General features: G+C 35.6%; 1 protein-coding gene across 1 annotated transcript; it reads left to right on the top strand.

The window, feature by feature from the left end:
• Positions 1-7: 7 nt before the first annotated feature.
• Positions 8-22,244, top strand: LOC135692769 (uncharacterized). The gene is made up of 5 exons (XM_065211066.2): positions 8-761; positions 1,241-1,446; positions 12,793-13,086; positions 13,840-14,238; positions 16,529-22,244. The coding sequence occupies exons 1-5, from the start codon at positions 8-10 to the stop codon at positions 18,173-18,175; spliced, it is 3,300 nt and encodes a 1,099-aa protein (XP_065067138.2). The 3' UTR covers positions 18,176-22,244.
• Positions 22,245-22,345: the final 101 nt, after the last annotated feature.

The following is a 22,345-nucleotide window of genomic DNA, read 5'->3' as shown; positions in this document are numbered from 1 at the left end:
TTGAGTCATGCAGCAAAGAGATTCTATCAGTTTTCCATTTCCTCTTTTCACAAAGATAAATGCAACGTGGAAAGGGCAATCTGTAGTTGATTTTGGTACGAACGATGGAATTGACATTGATTTCAGCATCGACAGTGGTATCCAAGTAACTTCTAGGAAAACCTCTGGCGGTAGATGTAAAAGATACTTAGCCCAGAACACATGCTTTCCATTAATGCCACCGAACGAAATTGAAGTTTCACAAATTATTGAAGATGTTCGGGATGTTTGGGCATGCCCTCACGATACTTGTGCAGAAAGAACTGCGAGCAATTTACAGACTACCAATCTTGGACAATTAAACATGTTGTTCAAAGACCATCCTGAACTTCTAATTGGCACCACGTTAGATGAGCTCAAAGGATTTGACATGGATATTCTTCATAGACAGTTTCACCCTTTAAAATACGCTTACGATACAATTATGATTTTAAACCGAAGGCAAGTACCTCCAGAGAACTTCAGAGAGTTCTACCGGCAAAGTAACACGAGGAAAACACGGACAATGACCAGATTTACGCGAAATGATACCCATGCACTTGAGAACCGACATTTTGTTAAAAGATTAGATGAGACCCTAGAAACAATTTTTGAAATTCCAAGAGGTCTGCTTCTAGACTTACTTGATGAAGAATTGGTTAGTAAATATGATTTGATAACTGAGAATGAACATCTTGGAAATTGTTTGTCAAATTGTGAAGATTTGCTCATATACCCAAAAGGTTTGTATGCCAAAAACCTATGAGAGTTCAACTGCTTCCTTATTAGCATAAATACTTAAGTTTAAAGCCAGGCCCTTTTGGTAAGTGCCAAGTGCTTGGAGGCTCTTTTAATGAGAAATGCTCATGCCCAGGAGCTATCTGTGTCTCTTAAGTTCTCTTCTTACATGTGTCACGTTCTGCAGAAATAAAGTGTTACCCACCTGGAATTAGTTCTTGGTCACATTAATTGTAACTGTAACAATTGTAATTGTAACAAGGGCAGAATACAAAAGAGTTTTTGCATGGACCTTTCAATGGGCAATTCCACTCTTTCTTTGAAATTGATATGAAATGATTTTTAGAGTGACACTTCTTACTAAAATTCATTTCAATTCATTTCAATCTTCTTTAGATATATAGGTATGATTAAGATGGCAATGGCCCATTCAAAATTTAACCTTTACGCTTGTGGTTTCAGTTTTCATTTTTTTTCTTTCAAGGTACAATGGATACACTATGTATAAATCCTATCTCTTGCTTTGAGAATGGGGATGGTGCATTTCCAGGGTATGATGGTACTGAAATGCAAAACATTTCTCTTGATGAAGCCATTCAGGAGATTGATTGTAAATGTTTTAGTGATGGAAATGCAATTATTGGTGTTCGAAGTGATTATTCATGCTCATTTCTGACAAAATCATTTCAGGTATGTTCCATTTTACACTCCTATTGCCCATTAAAAGTTTTCAGCACCCATGACAGCTGACATTTAAAATGATAAAGTTAGCATATTTTACTTAAACATTGAATGCCAGAATGAAGAGGTGTTTGATAAAGGCCAACCATCTTGAAGTGTGTGATTCTTGTTTATTTCGTTTCATTTAATAATCAGTGATATTTTCATCAGTTACATCAACTTTGTTGTTTTCCATAAAGTTATCAACCAACACAATTTTCTTAAATTGAATTGCATTGGGAAAAACAAACAACCAGATTGGTGAGCTAATGGGATGTATGAAATGAACTGCATTGGGAAGAGAAATTAAACTGCAGGGATCAGCTGATATGTTGTATTGCCAATGACACTAAGGATGCCTGTACTATGGTATTATAATATGAGGTAATGAGTGAGAAAAAAAGGAGCACTTTGCTACATAATATTTGCGGGAACAATGCAACAAAGCAAGGAGAAAAATGCTATAGGAGCAATATGTTGGAGTGCCTACTCAAAAGCTTAGTTGGTTTTTTCCATGATTAAGCTTTATGATAATGATAATCATTTCTTGATAGTTAGTATGAAAAAAGATGCTCAAGCAGAACTTATCACCATAATCACCATCACATCACATCATCATCATCTTAGTTTAATGTTGGTTTTACATTATTGTTTCCATTGGACAAGATTATAGTGACTTCCAAGCTGGCAGTTTTTGCTAGGTCTTTACTGACCCTTTTTTCTCTAAAATCATTTCTTATCACTTCAGCCTCAGTCTTTGGCTTAACTCCACCATTGCTCTGCATTCACTTTACCAAGCCCTCTCATCTTTTTTCTCAATATGACCAGACCAGCATCTGCACGTCTTCCATTCTGCACACCAGTGGTGGACACCTGGGCCCCCCAATACTTTAGAGGACAATGGTATTTTGTTTTAAAACAATGGGAAATGTGATGTCATCTCATTAGAACAATAGGCTTGCCCCCTCCCCCAATATTTTACTAAGTGTCCGCCTCTACTGCACATGTTTCAATTCTCTCTAGATTTAGAATACCCCTAAGTTCATCAGATAATAATAATAGTGATAATAAACATATTTAAAGAGGAAGCCTCAACCACTTGAGAGTGGTTTTCATAAGGGTCCTCTATCTAATGAACTGTATAAAAATTATCTAAGATATTTATTTACATTTAATCAAAATAGTAAAATGAATAATTTTTATAACAAAAAGGTCTAAAAATATATGCTCATACTGTTCAAAACCTTTGTTTGATAATGTTAAAGTTTGCTGTCAGTTTAATACTAGTGTCAACTTTATTCCAATCTTCATTAAACAAATATTTAATATGTGATATTTAATATAGATCTAAGTTTGCAGTACTGTAAGAAATTTTGGCAAGATGGAAAAATCTTTGCTCATGTGAATGATTTTCCTTTTTTACAGTGGCAAATGATAACATGACTCTTTTGGATACCAAGACCATTCTTGTCATTCAATTTCATTTCTAAAATATTTTAAACCCTTTGCAAAATCTTTTCTGCTTTTTTTGAGCCAGTAGATAATCTTGATGGTTTTGGGCTAATTCAATTTATTTATTCACCTTCTTAAAGGTATTAATCGTTGCATTTCTCTCTGTATCAAACATCAGTCGTGTGGCTCTTATCATTATAATTATTTTAAGAAAATCACAACTGCTTCATTAAACTAATCTTTTATTGTGCGACTCTTTTCACAACATATCGAGCTGTCAGTGAAAGAAAGTGGTGGCTTCTGATAAGCATCTTTTCAAAACTGATCTTTGAATGACCTAAAGAGACAGCCATGAAAAGTCTACTGTAGATCGTTTCTTCAGTCTTTATATCTTTTTTATTCGTTTGCAATTCACATCATGCTTAGGCTTCGTATCTCTGATGGCCCTTTATCTAACTTTGTGTGTTATTCTGCTTTTAGTTTCAGTATAAGTTACATGTATTAGTCGCTTTATTTCCCCCTACCATGGCACCATCACTTCGAAGTAATTCTGTTGTTGTCCTGTTTTCTTCATAACTTTCTTCAAATCCTAGCATTATTATCTAATCTAGAATTTTACACAATTAAGAGTTAGAAATTCAAAGAAGTCTAGAGATATATATTCATTTTTACATTGTTTATGTTGCTAAGCGAGTTATTTTTCTATCATTGTGCGATTCTTGGTTAGTGGTTGTTTAAAGTTTTACTAATTTTACTCATTGAGTCTATATTTCACTTGTTTCACGTTGTTCATCCTCTGCATTCTGATATGCTTTGCTCCTCTTCTGATTTTAATCTTTTTATCTCTATCTTTTACCCTTTCGGTGGATTACATTGGATGGGATATATCCCTGATTCATCTATGATCTTATAATTTTCAAGTGTAATCTTCCTTTTGTATATATGCTCGATGTTATCCCAGTCTACTCTTTAGAAGACGTCGATATTTTTCACCATTGAACAATCCTTGTCACTTTTCTATGCTTGCATTCGATCTTCCTTTTGTATATATGCTCGATGTTATCCCAGTCTACTCTTTAGAAGACATCGATCCCTTTCACCATGGAACAATCCTTGTCACTTTTCTATGCTTGCATTCGATCTTCCTTTTGTATATATGCTCGATGTTATCCCAGTCTACTCTTTAGAACACATCGATACCTTTCACCATTGAACAATCCTTGTCACTTTTCTATGTATGCATTTGATCTTCTTTTTGTATATATGCTTGATGTTATCCCAGTTTACTCTTTAGAACACATCGATACCTTTCACCATTGAACAATCCTTGTCACTTTTCTATGTATGCATTTGATCTTCCTTTTGTATATATGCTTGATGTTATCCCAGTCTACTCTTTAGAACACATCGATACCTTTCACCATTGAACAATCCTTGTCACTTTTCTATGTATGCATTTGATCTTCTTTTTGTATATATGCTTGATGTTATCCCAGTCTACTCTTTAGAAGACATCGATCCCTTTCACCATGGAACAATCCTTGTCACTTTTCTATGTATGCATTTGATCTTCCTTTTGTATATATGCTTGATGTTATCCCAGTCTACTCTTTAGAAGACATCGATACCTTTCACCATGGAACAATCCTTGTCACTTTTCTATGCTTGCATTCGATCTTCCTTTTGTATATATGCTTGATGTTATCCCAGTTTACTCTTTAGAAGACATCGATGCTTTTCACCATTGAACAGTCCTTGTCACTTTTCTATGCTTGCATTTGATCTTCCTTTTGTATATATGCTTGATGTTATCCCAGTCTACTCTTTAGAAGACATCGATACCTTTCACCATGGAACAATCCTTGTCACTTTTCTATGCTTGCATTCGATCTTCCTTTTGTATATATGCTTGATGTTATCCCAGTCTACTCTTTAGAAGACATCGATACCTTTCACCATTGAACAATCCTTGTCACTTTTCTATGATTGCATTCGTTCTTCTTTTTGTATATATGCTTGATGTTATCCCAGTCTACTCTTTAGAACACATCGATACCTTTCACCATTGAACAATCCTTGTCACTTTTCTATGCTTGCATTCAATCTTCCTTTTTGTATATATGCTTGATGTTATCCCAGTTTACTCTTTAGAAGACATCGATACCTTTCACCATTGAACAATCCTTGTCACTTTTCTATGATTGCATTCGTTCTTCTTTTTGTATATATGCTTGATGTTATCCCAGTCTACTCTTTAGAACACATCGATACCTTTCACCATTGAACAATCCTTGTCACTTTTCTATGCTTGCATTCGTTCTTCCTTTTGTCTATATGCTTGATGTTATCCCAGTCTACTCTTTAGAAGACATCGATACCTTTCACCATTGAACAATCCTTGAGACCTTTCTATGCTTGCATTCGATCTTCTGTAATAAGTTCTTTGAGCACGTTCCTCACACAAGCAGTCCGTTAGTTACTTTTGGAAAAATCATAATTTTTTAAATCTTTCTAACTGTTTCGCTCGGCAGGAATATAATATTTCCTAACACGGTAATATAAACTGTAAATTTCTTCCTAAGACTGACTGGGTGAAAGGCTGGGTGAAAGACTGGGTGAAAGGAATGATTATGTATTTGTACCTTTATTTAAACTTATTTTTGATGTACATCCCCAGCAGCCTGCTTTCCGTTTTATTGGCAAATGTATCATGGGCAGTTTTAATGGGCTTTAAGGGCCCAAGAAATGTATTCTTTTGAATGATCGTGGTGCCTGTCTTCTTGGTTTTTGTTTTGTTGCCTTCCTTTGTAACCATTGCAATATTTCGTTTGCTAAACCTTGTGCTTTATTAACAGCACCTCTGTTGTTTGTTTTATAACAAATGCCATGATGTTGTATTGATATATCATTCATGTACATGGAAACATTCTTGTGGCAATTCTTACGGGACTGCTTTTTTCCGAATTCAGGTGCACCCATTTAATGTAATCGCGGAGACCATAAAGTTGTCATGTGATTTCGATTGCTTTTTCTTTTGTAATAAATTCTTTTTGACTGTTTTAGAAAAAATCCTTGTTGCAGTCAATGAGCATAACTCCTATTAACTTCCCATCAGTCATCACACTTTCCTAATTCTTCTGATACATAAAGTAGCAAGAACACTGATGATTGTTTTCTTTTTTTGTTCTTTTTCATATAATTACTTTCTTGGTATCTTTGCCTCTCTAAATCTATCTAGTTAAGCGTGTATAACAGCTTTATTACACTCTTCTGGTAATAGGGAGCATGGCTTGGGGAAGTAAGGCGGGCTTTTCTACCCTATCCTCTCCTTCCTGTGCTGGCTTTAGCTTACCAGCTGTTCATGTTGATGGGAATTTTCTCTCAAGATATCCTTGTCCAAAAATTTTCAAGACATTTATTTTATCTATTTTAAAAATTTATTTGTTTTATTTTAAAATTCTTTACCCAGGGCTACAATTCAGTTTGAATAACTGATTTACAATAAACCCTGCAACTAAAAATAAAATAATCGTCTAAACTTATTAATATACGAAATACCTAGTAATAAAAACTTAAATAGAAAAGCGAAAAATTAAAATAAGCTTTTCTTGAATTTTTTCAATTATGAGCTTTGAATTTGGCTTTAAGTGACTGGATGGAAGGAGCTAACTTGATATCAGAATGGAGTTTGTTCCATGTATCAACTCTGCGGAAAGCAAACGAGTTTTGACCATAAGCTGTTCTCATTCGAGGTATAACTAGATCACATTTCGTATTTCGTAAGACCCGATTGTGAACATCAGATAATCAGGAGAAGATCTGACAATGTTTCTCGGGAGCAAGTTCATTTAGGGATTTATATACCATGGTAGATGTTTCCGTATTGACAAGCCGATCAACTGAGAGCCATCCTAATCTTTGCAACAATGGAGGAGCCGATGAACCAAAAGGGCTGCCCGTGACAATTCTTGCGGCTCTGATCTGCAATTTTTGCAAGGTGTTCAGTTTAGTGTCGCCGCAGCATCCCCATACTGAGCAACAATAGCTTAGGCTGGGCTCGACGAAACTTCAATACATGTTCCATGTTCCTTGACGTCTGTTCTTGTACAAATTGTTTGACATATTTCAAAAGCCCAAGGCCTCGTGAGATTTTCTTTTGAAGAAACTTTGCTGGCTTCCCCATTTCAAATTTTCGTCAATCATGACACCAAAATATTTAGTTTCGTGCACAAAATCGATATCGTTCCCTTTAACTTGGAAGCAGGGGGTGATACTGATGTTTTGTTTATCTGCCCCAGCTTTTGGGCTGAACCAATTGTCATGGCTTGCGTTTTGATGGTATTCATAGAAAGCTTATTGCCTTGCAACAATTTCCCGAGGCAGGCAAGTTCTGCATTGCGAACAACGTCAATTTCTTCGATTTTATCCGAAGAGTAGGAGATCGCTGTATCGTTGGCGTACATGATAGCGTGTGCCTTTCTTAAAGCGAAAGGAAGATCATTTATATAAAGGAAAAATATAAGAGGTCCAAGGCAAGATCCTTGTGGTACCCCAGTATTATTGACATACTCCAGTGCTATCAGCGACCACTTTCAACTCGTTAGTTGTAATGCCATCATGTTCTGTAGCTTTTTTAGGGTTAAGCATCTGCTGTTTTGTGTAATTTGCTTACCAGTGCTCTTCATCTCAGATGGTATTTGAATTACTTTAGGTATCATTAGTTTTCTCGTTGTTTTTTGCTAGTTCTTCTCCTATATTTGCAATGTTGTTGAGCTTTTTGGCCATTTTTTCAGGTTTTACCAATTAGATGACAATTACAATTCCCCTTTATCAAGAAATCTTTCATCTGCTCTATCTGCTTTTCAAATACTGTGATAAATTATCCACATCAAGTAGCCTATAAACAACAGTAACACATATATTTTGTGAGAAAATGAGCAGCAGATATTTAAAATGAGATAAGCCCAGACTGCTTCATGCCTGTGCATTGCTCTTTCTCCACAAACAAAAAATTCCTCACTGCAATAAAGCAAACATTCTTCTTCGCTGTTTACTTTTCTCTTCCGTCGGATTTTACCGTTACAATGCCTGCCAAAAGTACTTGGAACACCCACCAATTTACGCTGCATTTGATATCTTTCATTCCTTTCATGAAAAAAAATTGCTACTTCCGCCCCCTTCCCCCTCAAACAATGTTGATGATTTAGAGAAATATCATGAAAGAAGCGCAAAAGAAAGTGCTTCCTAAAATCCTAACCCGTTTGATAGTAAACCAAAATTGTTCCGTGGGGGAGAGGGGGATGATTGGTTTTGACCTTGGAAATTGATATCAGTGTTCCAAGACTTTTGGCAGGCATTGTAGGTCTCTGTGCACAATTTTTTCATCCAATTTGGTTTCCGTTGATAAAATACCTTGATATAAAGTCCTGTTCTTCGTTATGTGCTCTGCTTTTCCCTTCATCTTTCATTTGCCTTGCAATCATCCACTTGCACTTTTTATCTCCGCTTTGTTTCCATGTCGTCTCTTATTTTACTAGAAAGATATTATGTCTTATTTGATCCTATAAAAGCTGTTTCGTCACATTTTTCTTTGCATTTGTCGATTCGATGTTTTTGCCTTTTTATTTGTTCTCAACTTATTTAATTTGCTTTTATGTATTTTATCTATTTTCAGTTTTGATCTTATCTTATACATCCTACTGCTTTGCGAAAATGCACTCTTTATTATAAAAATACTGTTAATGAGAATATTCAGGCCCAGAATCATCCAATTTTTAAGAATATTGTAAGAATATTGCTCAGCCTCGGCTCTCCTATTTGTCACATTTTTCAGCAGTTACCGGTTTTGCGATGTTTATAACAGGGAGTTGTAGAATTGGCACATTTTTCGAAAATTTTGTTTATCTTCAAAAGCAGGCGGTGTTTCCCTGAAACCACATCAGGCTCACAAAGAATATATTCAGGCTCACAAAGAAAATTTCTTAAGAATCTCAATGCCGGACAAAATGTTTAGTATTCTTATAAAAAAGGATGTAAGCTATTTTAATAGCTTAGTGTCACAAATGAGCTAATTCAGCTCAGAATGAGGAGATTCAGCTAAGAATGAAGAGATTCAGCTAGGAATGAGATCACCAAGGGCTTTGTTCATTGCAGCATGTTTGCTTTGTGCACTGTTTTATTTTAGAAAAAAACATTTACAGCTAGACAAAAATAGTTTCCACAAATAATACTTTTATTTACTGTTCAGTTTTGTTGTTTAATCAGATCAATAATTGATAATCTGTTTCGATTATTTTATTTTTGAACCATCTGCAATCAAAACTTTTAAATTCAAATAATCCATCCTTCTGCTTTATCTAATTTAAACAAGAACTTAATTTTTAATGGAAAAAACCAAAATGAACGCCCATTTAAAGTGGGAGAAAATATTGGTTTTCTTATCAGAAGTGTGTATTTCATTTAGCTAACAGTTAAGTGGACGCAAACCCAAACATAATATGAATTTGTGATGCAATTTATCTCGAGAATCAAGAATGATCTGTCATTGAACAAAATTAAGAATTGGTGATGATGATTAAGGGTTCGATAACATACGGAGTGGAATACAATAAGTTTATTGTCAATTGGCAGATAAACCAGTTTCGTAGTGTTTATAAACAGAGCTGTCGTTGATCATGATAGTAAATTGATGTTATGAATCATTCCTATGCTGTCTATTGCTAGGCCGTAGGGAAGAAAAACAAAAAGTAAGGGTACATTATAGCCAGAAGATGTTAGATTAAACATATAATGTAAATAAAACGCGGAAAAGCAAATGCCTTCTGTTCTGACTTAGGCTTTTAACTTATCAGAATATGCAACAACGATAATGTGCCAAAAGGTGTTCTCATTAAATGTCTATTTAAGTATGGAAAACAGCAGATAATGGTCGTTCATGACTTGCATGGTTCCCTTACGTCAGTTGTCAGGGGACACTGATTGGGCAAAGCAAAGCAATCCAGCTGCTTGTAGCTTTCTATTGGCCAGTTGCGACTCAATTCTCGTGAAGAACTCATCGATCGGTTTATTATGTGATTTCTGAATAACGAAATACATTTTTTACAGCATGCGCACCAGTTCATAAGCATATTTCTGAGATATTCTTAAGCTTTGCACAAGGGTGTCGCTGCAGGGTATCCTCAAACTCTGTATATCGATGATGCTGTCCTGGCTGTCTTATATTCTTCCATGTTTCTGCCAAAGACCTTGCAATGTCTAAATGGACTGAGTATGCGGAAAAGTGTAGAAAAAACAGACGATTTCATGATAAAATAAAGCATGGTCGTATTTTGAAGAGATATTAAAATTGAGAAGTTTGCCATCATGGTAACCTGAAATAATTGTTTGCGTGTCTGAGAGGAGGGGGTTGATGGAAATTAAATGGGTAAAATTGGTAGCAAGCCAATGAGGGAGGGATTTCCTTGTTGAAGATATGTCTAGCTACAGAACGAGTGGAAGTTCTACTGCGGGGCAGCCTAATGACAGAAAATTTGTAGGTCAACTTCAAAAATTTCTTCTGTTGCTCACACATATTTCTTATTATCGCTGGTTTGAGCTTCAGCTGGACATTTTTGGACAAAGAACCGTTTTAACTATGGTCGTCCGTTTCCCAGCTACAACTGTTAGAAGAAAGCATCTGTTGATCAGTGTGCAGGACAGGTGTAGCATATGTTGTTTAAAAACGCACGAGGACCGGCTAGATACGTATGATGTATGTTATTTAGCGAATCAAAGGAGAACAGCGATCTTATAATGAAAGCAAGTACGAAGGGTGTGGCTTATTAACTCCTGCTTATAGAGTACCAAAAGATTTACGTCATCATTCTCAAACGCTATTGAACTACTGTTCCGTTAATAATTTTGCACATCAAGTCAATATTAAGGCGTTCAGGGATCTATTTCACTTGTGAATTTAATTTCACCATATCACCGAATGCAAATTAAAATATTCATAAATTTTATAAATGCTTTGTAAACAGTGAGAAATTAACTTAATACTGTTGAATATGGGTAATTAAATTAATAATAATAATTTGTGCAAAGTAAATTTTCTTTCACTGTTCTAAGTAAATTTTGTGCAAAGTAAATTTTCTTGTTTAAATTCGTTGGAAATGGAGAATGATTATTGGCTTAAAGCTGATGCTTCCAATGTAAGTTAATTTCATAGCATCTTATAACCATGACCATGCATAATTTGTTTAAGATCAAGCATGATGAAATTTGAATCATTTTCGCGTTTTACTGCTCGGATCAATTTCTGGCGAAATTGTTCAGCCTCTCTCCATGCTAAAACGTTGGCCTTCAAATGCAAAATTAATGCTATTTTGCCTTTGATGTTTTTTGTTTTGAGTCAACACATTTAAAAATAGAAGTAAGAATTGATTTTATAATATTTATTATCGAAGCTATTTCTAAGTTTCAAGTTAAGGTCTTATTTATATTCAATCCTGTATTGTCGAGAAATTAACAGCTTTTTATCCTACCACGTGACTCGCTTCGGTGTTGAATATTTGGCAAACAAATTTCATGCTGTTTACATCCTACTTTGGTCCTGATATGGTGTAATTCATCATCTTCTATTTCAATGTAAGATAATCCTTTAATTACTTTATTCAGATCTTTGACACTGTAAAGAATTATTTCGAAGCATTCCTTTGATCAAATACCGCTAATGAACGTGCTTTTCTGTTTCCATACCATTTGAGGCACTTCAGGTCATTGTATCAAATTACATGGAAATGACATAATATGATGCGTGTGCACAAGAGTTCATTGCGTTAGGTCACTAACTATTGCTTTAAAGGAAAAGCGCCCGTTTTCATCTCATTTGAATTGAATACTGTTGCAAGAACGTTTTAACGAGGCTGGTTAAGTAAAATTGAATCGAATAAGAGGCATAGTTAACGTTGTTGTTGCTGCAGCCTTTCCAACTGTATCTTTTTGAGCTTTTTCCTTGTAAATGATGCATTTTTCATTCCTGCTTGGGTTGAAGGCAACCGCTATGAGCTCTGTTTTCTACTACCCTGCACGTATGTATAGGAACCGCGAGGCATTAGCGCAACGGTGCCGTTTTTTCCGCCCTGGGTTTGTGAAAACGCAGCAATAAGCTCATATAATCTGAGAAGTGGAAACAGAGTCATAGATGTTAACAAAATATTCAGTGTATTGTCTGAAGTCTAACTATTAGGCTCTGGCCTGGCAGTGGGTTCAAATCAGCAACGATAAGGAAGTGCAGGATTTTTTTGAAGTTGGTGATCGATGCATAAGGTGTTCTAATGAAAAAAAATACTTCCAAATCAATTTTGTACTACCATAAGAGACCAAATCAGTTCCAGTTCAATTCAATTTAGTTATGTTCTGTTCCATCCAATTCAATTCAATAATTTCAAACTCACAGACAAACATTAGAGAACACCTCCGGAAAATTTTACCTCAACAGAGACAAAGCTGTCTAGATAGACCATCTCAGAGTTCGCGACGCCGTGACACCAGTGGGGCAAAAACAGCAGTAAATACAATGGCGGCCTATATCAGCGAGATTTGTTAATTCCTCTGTAGTTCAAACAAGGCCTATTGTTAATCAACAAAATGTCAAATTTTCATTCAATATTCTTCTCCAAGCATTCTTCTTCATTCTTAAGAGCAGGCTCTACCCACCATGAAATACTTGGTGGTTTGCCCCAACTAAGGGACTGGAACTAGTTATAGAACATGAGAATTCCATCATGGCGTTGCGAACTCTGAGATGGCCTATTATAGTTTCTTTTTAAAAAAGGTCATAATTCTTTCTTTATATCTACAGCTGTTAAAATCTTCTTATTACAGGAATCCTCTAAGCCAAGCGAAAACCATTATTTCAACCTCAATCAAACGTTGACAGAAAAGTCGAGAATCTTATCAATGGCAGTTAATCCTCATTTTATCAACGATGCAGTGATTTGTCTTGAAAATGGGACTATCAATTGTTGGAGAGACGGCGTCGTGAAATGCTTCTCAGATCACCAAATTCACAGTCACCCCAACTGCGGCGAAATTCGATGGGTGAACTGCATCTATGGCACCAACCCAACTTCCTTCTTGCTTCTTCACCCACAGGACGTCTACATGTATGATACTAGGGTACGCACCTGTTCTACCATTATTTAAAAACTTCTCTAATTTTTGTAGTAACAATTGTTAGGACTGGCATCGTTGATTCCACTATCAGCTATTTAAGTATTGTCTTTTTGGAACTACCAAAGTCTTTTCATTGTCGAACTTTTTATATTCTCTTTAAAAGAATTCCCTTTAGTTTCAAGTAAGGAAATGATCTTTCAAAAATTTAACCTACAGCGAATAACAGATCTTTAATAAAAATTAGAACTAAGAATGTTTAGTAGTGTTAAGTGGTGTAGATAGGTATAAGTAGTGTTAGATTTCTTTTTTTTCTCTTCATTTATTTTATTCATCATTTTCTACTAAATTGAGTAATTCGTCATCGTCCTTTGCTCTGTTATGTTTGTCTTTCATTTGGTAGTTGGCGTTTGTAGGTTTAGTTGCTTTCTTCTCTTCAATAATTTACTATCGTTCAGTAAGTGCGAGTCTCATAAGGAGGGATATTTGCCCCTCCCCATTGTATATCAAGGTGCTTACGGCAATCGCTTTAGCTGTATTTTCTCGCATTTTCCAGCCGCAATTCAAGATGCTTTGGCATATTTTACTGTTAATAATATGACCCTGATGAAATTTCAGTCACTGTACGCAGGGAGAGCGACAACCAGTTAAAGAATCTGCTTTCTTTTAAAGGAATTTAATTTTCTTGATATATTTTTCTAATCGAAACATTTATTATACCTTAAATTTATCTAAATCGTTTCTACTCCGCCATTCAAGGCAGGACCGAAACCATCCCAGACGATTCTTCAACTTCCAAACATCAATTTAAATAAAATGGACAAACTAAGACGACCTGCCTCTCTGCACCCTGTGAACCCACACCAAATGCTGCTGACGTCAGAGCTAGGCCTCATCGTAATGGATGAGCGTTTCACGAATACTCCTCTTGTATCAGTCAATCACTACATGCGTAGCAGTCCGCAGTTTCTACGAGTATCAGACTATGATTGTAATTCCGAGTTCCGCACTTTGGCGTTGCTTGGTGGGTATAGATACAGGGATACAAGGCTGATAGAACTGACTCAAGGAAGCCAACCCATTTCAAAGATGCTTCGGGAACTGACCTCGGCTACATGCAAAACACAGGCTCCTGCAAGTGTTGGCAGCCCAAGAAAGGTTTGCTTTTTGCCAACTTCCAAAATTGTCATCTACGTAAATATCTTCGCAGCATACATAATTAAATGGACAACTAATTTTGTCCCAAGTTTCTTGCTAATGGTGGAAGTCTAATCGGATAAAGCGTCCGGACAGCGGATGCCTCACTAAAACGGACCATAATTGGTCCTATAAGTGTCTGCTAGATTCAGGTTTCCCTCTAGCTTCAAACTTGGTATCAGCCCAAGTGTCTTTTTATTAAATGTAGAAACGACAATTATTTCATTTCTGTTCTGCGGTTCTGAATATCATATTAATAGTCTATGCCCGTGGCGTTTAAAAGAACTCTGATCGTTCTTTTTCCCTTTTCCTGTACCTGAATTTCAAAATATTAACATTTTTAATTGTTCGAAAAAAACCAGGAAAAAACAAAAAGAACCCAAAACACATCTCAAAATGAGGCTCTTCTAACATGCTTTTTTTCTTTCTTTGTTTAAAGTTTGTACAATATCTAGCTATGCATACTCAAGCTAATTAAAACCAACTAATTCAAATTACCTACGCTAAATATAATTTAAATCAAACAAAACCGATGTTGCATACGTATTTCTTGCAAAGAGTACAAGTACAATTGAAAGATGTAAATGCTGAGATTTTTTTCTTAAATATTTGTAAAGTAGGGAGTACTTTACTTCGTTTGGAACCGAGTTCCATAATTTGCCACATCTGTATGATACGGTATTAAATCCATATATTTTGTAATGTGGCTCCGCTGTTTTGAATTGGGCGTTTCTTAAGTATTATGGGCATTCATTTATGGAAAATATTTCATCCATAAAAGATGGATTCAAACCGTTAAATGTTGTGTAAATTTCTATCGCAAGATACTGTAAATTTTTCTTATGAGAAGTTATTGTTTTATTCTTTATTAAAAGTTGTTCAAAAGTTGATTCATAATCATTATTACTGACATCAGCTGTCATTATTCCTGACATCAGCTGTCATTATTACTGACATCAGCTGTCATTATTACTGACATCAGCTGTCATTATTACTAACATCAGCTGTCATTATTACTGACATCAGCTGTCATTATTACTGACATCAGCTGTCATTATTACTAACATCAGCTGTCATTATTACTGACATCAGCTGTCATTATTACTGACATCAGCTGTCATTATTACTAACATCAGCTGTCATTATTACTGACATCAGCTGTCATTATTACTAACATCAGCTGTCATTATTACTGACATCAGCTGTCATTATTACTAACATCAGCTGTCATTATTACTGACATCAGCTGTCATTATTACTGACATCAGCTGTCATTATTACTGACATCAGCTGTCATTATTACTGACATCAGCTGTCATTATTACTGACATCAGCTGTCATTATTACTGACATCAGCTGTCATTATTACTGACATCAGCTGTCATTATTACTAACATCAGCTGTCATTATTACTGACATCAGCTGTCATTATTACTAACATCAGCTGTCATTATTACTGACATCAGCTGTCATTATTACTGACATCAGCTGTCATTATTACTGACATCAGCTGTCATTATTACTAACATCAGCTGTCATTATTGCTGACATCAGCTGTCATTATTACTAACATCAGCTGTCATTATTACTGACATCAGCTGTCATTATTACTGACATCAGCTGTCATTATTACTAACATCAGCTGTCATTATTACTGACATCAGCTGTCATTATTACTAACATCAGCTGTCATTATTACTGACATCAGCTGTCATTATTACTAACATCAGCTGTCATTATTACTGACATCAGCTGTCATTATTACTGACATCAGCTGTCATTATTACTGACATCAGCTGTCATTATTACTAACATCAGCTGTCATTATTGCTGACATCAGCTGTCATTATTACTAACATCAGCTGTCATTATTGCTGACATCAGCTGTCATTATTACTAACATCAGCTGTCATTATTACTGACATCAGCTGTCATTATTACTAACATCAGCTGTCATTATTACTGACATCAGCTGTCATTATTACTGACATCAGCTGTCATTATTACTGACATCAGCTGTCATTATTACTAACATCAGCTGTCATTATTACTGACATCAGCTGTCATTATTACTGACATCATTTGTCATTATTACTGACATCATTTGTCATTATTACTGACATCAGCTGTCATTATTACTGACATCAGCTGTCATTATTACTGACATCAGCTGTCATTATTACTGACATCAGCTGTCATTATTATTGACAGTGCGGGTTATGGTACCTGATGTATTGTATTTGCTTTCTAGCTGTCGTACCCAGACTCCTGGCTTCAGATTATAAAGAACGACTGCCGTGTTGTCTCACCAGCAGTTATTAAGAGAATGACACAGCCTCTAATTGGCGTTAGTATTCTCCCTGTCAAGTCATCACCAACTAAAGACCTTCTGGCATTGCAGTTAACGAAGCCTGGCGATCTTTTCTACCAAATACTAAGAACTGAAAGCGAGGTGGATGAAACAGAGGCAGATAGAAACTTTACCGTCAAAGAGGAGTATTCATCTATTTATGAGGCTCAAAGGACTGAATGCGTTATTTCTGATAAGATGGAGGAAAGATGCCGGAATTGGATAAACAAAGCATGCGAAATGTATAACGAATCAAAGGAATTCAATGAAGAGGCTAATTTATCATCGACAGTCGTCAGTACTGACGATGGTGTTATTGCTGAAGTACAAAAATATCAAATGGAGGCTCGAGCTAGACGGGGAAAAACGAGATCAGAGGGAGCAACAACAGAAAATAGTAACTGTGAAAACCGAGAATATACCCAAGATGCAACTGGGGAGCGTGGGAGAATCGTTGATGTCGAGGCTATGGATGAAAATGTGAATGAGGCAGATGAAGATTTGCAAGAAGAGAGGCGAGGTAAGTCTTCTATCGAATTGAATGCGATAGATCTTAGTGGATGTGTTTATAAGGTTTGTCCAGTATGTAAGACACCCCTCCAACAGGACAGCTCAGTATGCAGCGGATGTAATTTGGACACGAAGGTATCGACCCAGCTGAAAAGTGCATATGAAAAACGCTTAACCTTAACAAATGGCGCATTGGCTCTTCCTGGAGCCTTGCCTATATTCAACAGGTTTGTTAAAAACGTTGAAAAGTCAAGAGATCTTGTGAGTGTTGTTTTAATGACCAACTGGGACGATGACGAAAATTATACCCCGCTTGGTTTATCACTGAATGTAGAAGGGGAAGAAAAAGACACTACGAAAGAAGAAATGACAACGAGAACACCCCCGAAAGAATCAAGGAAGGACCTTGAGGAAATTAACGATGACTGGTATCTAAGCGCATCAGGTCGGTTGGAACATAGAAAAGAAAAAGCAAATGTTGTATATGGTAGAGAAAGAGAATCGAAAATCTCGCAGAGAACTAGATCTTCTAATTTAGAGAGATCGATGGGTGATCTAGCAGGGAAACAATCAGGCCCTACACCCGCAGAAATAAAGCCTTTCGACGATGGCATTGAGTTAAACATCGAAAATAGCACAATACCAGATGACTCTGCCTCTGTTTTGGAGCCCAAAGCTTATTCTATAAAAAACGATACTTCCAGCACTGATGCGCTTTCTAAAAAAACAGACAATCCTCACTCTAGCTTTAGCAAAAGCGTAAAGAAGGCACTGTTTGATCCAGAAGGTGCAATCGACACAAGTCACGTTGATCCACTAACTTTGTATGCTACAGACTTGAATGATATTGGTGTAAGGAAAAGACGATATTCAAATGCAATGGAAAGCCGTGACCCAGATATTAGCGTGCTTGGTGATTATAGCATAACTGCAAATTCTTCACAGCTAAATTATAGTCCTGAAAGGAAGAAAGCTCCTCTTTCTAATGATCGGACGACTCCTCGCAAGAAAAAGATTAACAGAGAAATGGGGTTTTAGATTATTTTGTATCATAATGAACATAATTTTAAAGGTGATAGTTTCTTATTGTGTTCTTTGAGTTTTTTAAATGCCATGTTTATATATAAAAATTGAATGTTAATTTGCCTAAGAACGCATGTCTAAAGTAAGTGCTATTCGGACATTTGAAGTTCGCAAAGCACGCAGGAAGAATTTCTCATGCTCAAACCTAGATACTTTTCGTAGAAACAAAGCCAATACCAGCATTAAAAGTAAACAATTTAGCATAAGATTTGAAGAGAATAAATCTTTTTGTGGAAGCGTACGTTTTACAGTATAGCAAAGATTTAGTTGGGAAACTCTACGAAGAATTTTCCTTGTAAAAGGGACCCCCCTCCCCCCCCCACCCTAATTTCAAGGTCAACAGGAGTCCTGTATACGATCCTTATGAGAATAAGGGCCTGTTGTAAATTGCACTTGTCCTGCGAAATCTATCTGTTTTTGATGTTGTTTTATTTATATTAATCATATATGTTTTACAAGTATCAAGTAATCAATTATAGTTTTATATTGTAAGGCACAAAGTACTATTTATTTCATTCGTGGTCCTTCCTTGTGAAAAATATTTGCCGTAAATGTGGACAAATATGGCTTCAATTGGGAAATGTTTCTAGCTACATAAAGTAATAGTTTCAAGCATTAGTTGAAGGGATTTGTTTATAAAAAAAATTTCTCACGAGTTTTAGCAAAGCCCATGAGCAACGATGCAAAGCGAGAAAGAACCATTTAATGCAATGGGAAATAAACCTGTAATGCGTGAATGTATAACTGAGTTGAAATGTATTGATATTATACTTCACACCTGCATACATGGCTTTATCACCAACGAACTGCCTATGTACCGCTTTATTCGATTCACGATTTTGTCTTGAATGTTATTTGCCAAATCAAATTTTTAATGTTTGGGATTCCCATTTCCTGACCTTTATTGTCCTTATATTTTAAAAAAAATTCCCATGGCTACAGAAGTTGTAGCTGTATTACGAATTGATAATTTTGTTCCAGCTTAGAAAAACCGGTGCCATGTTGTACGAAATTCATTCCTTAGCCAAAGGATCTATTTAAATTGAAAGCGGAACAATTAATCGAGTGAGACACAACATAGGCACGGCGGCTGCTAAACGTTGAGGGTAGCTTAGTACGGACCTTGCCCGACCCGAATATTATTCCTTAATTAAGATGGAGTTGCCCAAATGGAACCTGAAATGCGACAAACTCTGCCTGACTAAGGGGGCTGCAGTCCTCAATGTCCCTATGTCTCGTACTGCTATTTTGTTAGTTGGTATTGCTAGGAAAAGGCTCGAGGGCCTTTAGCTAAGCCCTAAGAAGGGAAAGGGATGAGGGATTAGGAAGAGAGAGGGAGAGAGAGGAAAGATCAAATATGAGACGGCGAATAAAACAAGAAAAACAGAAGTGGATAGATCATACTTCTTAAATATCCCGAAGTATCTTCATTGTTCTTGAGAGATTCTAAATTTTGAACTACTTTCCATGAATTAACGAATGTTTAATGAATAATCAACGATCTACTTAAACCAATAGTCAACATTATGAATAGTCAACATAATGCTCTTTCATTCTACCCTTATCATTGAACGTAAGTTAAAGAATTAAAGAGCTCCTGAAAAATCTTGAAGTAGCAAACACACCAAATCATCATCAGCGGTTCACTATTCTAGTTCTCTCCAAAAAGCGCGAAAACCTTTCCCATACCTTTATTCGTTTAGGATTTTGAGCATTTTGATTTTCGCGCAAAATGTATGCGTGAACGTAACATCAATTATTTGCGCACTTTTATACGCGAGAGAAACTTTTGCGCGAAAAAGATTCGCGAAATGGTTTGAGACCGGACATTCGTTAACGTAGCTAGCATAACACTGTTGTCAACGAAGTTCTAACTTTTTCAGTCGGAACAAAGAGTTTCAAGGGTTTTTTCGTTTTCATTTTCAATTTGCTTATAAAATGTCCACATTAAACGCCTGAAAAATTGCGTCAATGGTATGGAAGTTTTATAAATTTTAATAGAGTAGTTGTCAATAAAATGTGTGCTCGCAGATGTCACGAAACTGATCAAGAGAGTTTTTCTCATCTACACCTACACCAAAATAATCGCTTTAATTAAACTTCTGTATTTTGATGATGTTTCTGGTTAGAAAGATAAACCAAAATTATTTCAGAAAAATATTATATTAATGAGTAGGTAGAATTCTAATTACAATAAGGTATTAGATTCTATGTAAACAAGAATACTTCTTACTACATTTTTTATTAAATTCGTCATCTTTTGTTGAGTTATAGAGGAAATGTTATGAAAATATAGCTGAATTTTCAAGTGAAAAATATTAACGCTAAGCAAAAATGGATTCTTTTTGTTAAGAGGGTATTATGGTCTTAAATGCAAGTTGACTGTTTACTTTTCTTATTGAAACAAATCTAATAGCCTTTTTTAAAATAAGAAATACAAAACGAATTTGTTTTTATATTGGTAAGTAGATAAAAGATAACAGATTGCTTTCTATCAAATGTTCAATTAATCATTAGTGACTGTGCATGACTTGGCTTTGATCCAGGTTTATCAGATTTTTTAATATTGATGTCCAGTGTTGCTTAAATTCAACTTAAATTTTCCTCTGGAGTACAGTAAACTCCGGCTATAGTCACATCAAATGTTCCCAGAAAAGCTGTACCTCTAAGCAGAGTGGGACTGTAAATAGAGCTTATTGAACAGTTTTAAATGTTTGGGTCTAAATTTTATGTGACAGAGAACGGTAGAGTGACTTTAAGCGGAATCAACTGTACATTATTTTTACATTGTTATTGGCAATCTTGACGAAGATTTTATTTCTACAGATATTTCGCGGAAGACATTTTGTAGAAGAAATTCTTGAGTTTTGGATGTTTTCTGAAAAATTGTCCGCAAATTTTTAAAAATCGATCAGCCTCAAAAGTTCGGTTAGCCGCAAGAAATTCTTCCGTCTATCGCACATCTGTCCCTTTCACTGGTCTTTGGGAAAACTAACACTTCTGACTCCACTTTATGATATTCTCGCCCCATAACAGGTATCACCAAAATAGACGTAAACGAAAAAAATACCTCTATTAGCTATATATCAAGAATATATATCAGTTTTATCAAGAAAACATTACAGTTCTTCTTTATTAAAAACGAGTTTTGTGACTTTTTTCTGATTATGATAATATCGATGAATGGAATATTGTTGATTTATTTGAGAGAATGATTGAGGGATCATGCAAGAAAATGTTCGAAATTGTTTACTTCTAATGAGATACTTTTACCAAAAAGCGTTTTTTCCATCTTTCTATCAAACTTTTAATTATTCTATCTCTTCGTGGTTGATTCGTGAAATACTGGAATTTTGGAAGACTCACAACATCAGAATCTTTTCGTCACAAAATTTAAACCTGCATAGTATAGAGAAAACCTATTATTCCTATAAATCCATTTGGGGCAGCATTGAAGGGGGAGGTATTACCTGCATAAAGGTTGTTATGCAATTTTAAGGAATCTCCACTGCTATTTTTATGCCGACATAAATCTATTAAATACACCATTTTAGTTCCCTGGTTTAAGACATCTTTTAGGGTCCATATAACCAATTTTTTTGTTGGTAATATTAGGGGAGGTTCAAGTCCCTATAGCTAAGTCCCAACAACGGAAAGGGAGGCGGGATTAGGAAGGGAGTGAGGAAAATTAATCTTATTTTTTGCTTTCAATAAAGACAGAAATAAGATTGGAGCAAAGTCCACAGATGTTGGAGTGGAGATTGAAAAGGTTTAGAGCCATGCTTTATTCTTTATTGAAACCACTATACCACTATAAGAATAACATCTTAGAACCTTTTGCTTTCTGCCAAGTAAATTATGAACTTAATATCATTTTGCACTTTTTGATTGACTCTGACAGATGAAGTCACATGACAAAAGTGATATTATTTAAAAGAAATTAAAAGTGGCTTTTTGTCCTAAAAAACATCCATGCAGGGTTATGGGTGTCATTCCATTGCCTCACAGGTTTAACCATTAGTGGATGACCTCTATTGCAAGCCTCAAAAAATACCTTGGGCAATTCGCTTACAACATTGTAATCAAATGAATTCAAGATTCCATTTATGATGAATCAGATTTTAG

Source organism: Rhopilema esculentum, chromosome 3, assembly GCF_057945365.1.
Source record: "Rhopilema esculentum isolate cy_ngs chromosome 3, ASM5794536v1, whole genome shotgun sequence".
Taxonomy (NCBI): domain Eukaryota; kingdom Metazoa; phylum Cnidaria; class Scyphozoa; order Rhizostomeae; family Rhizostomatidae; genus Rhopilema; species Rhopilema esculentum.
The sequence above is the reverse complement of the archived record's forward strand: the minus strand, read 5'-3'. Positions and strand labels throughout refer to the sequence as shown.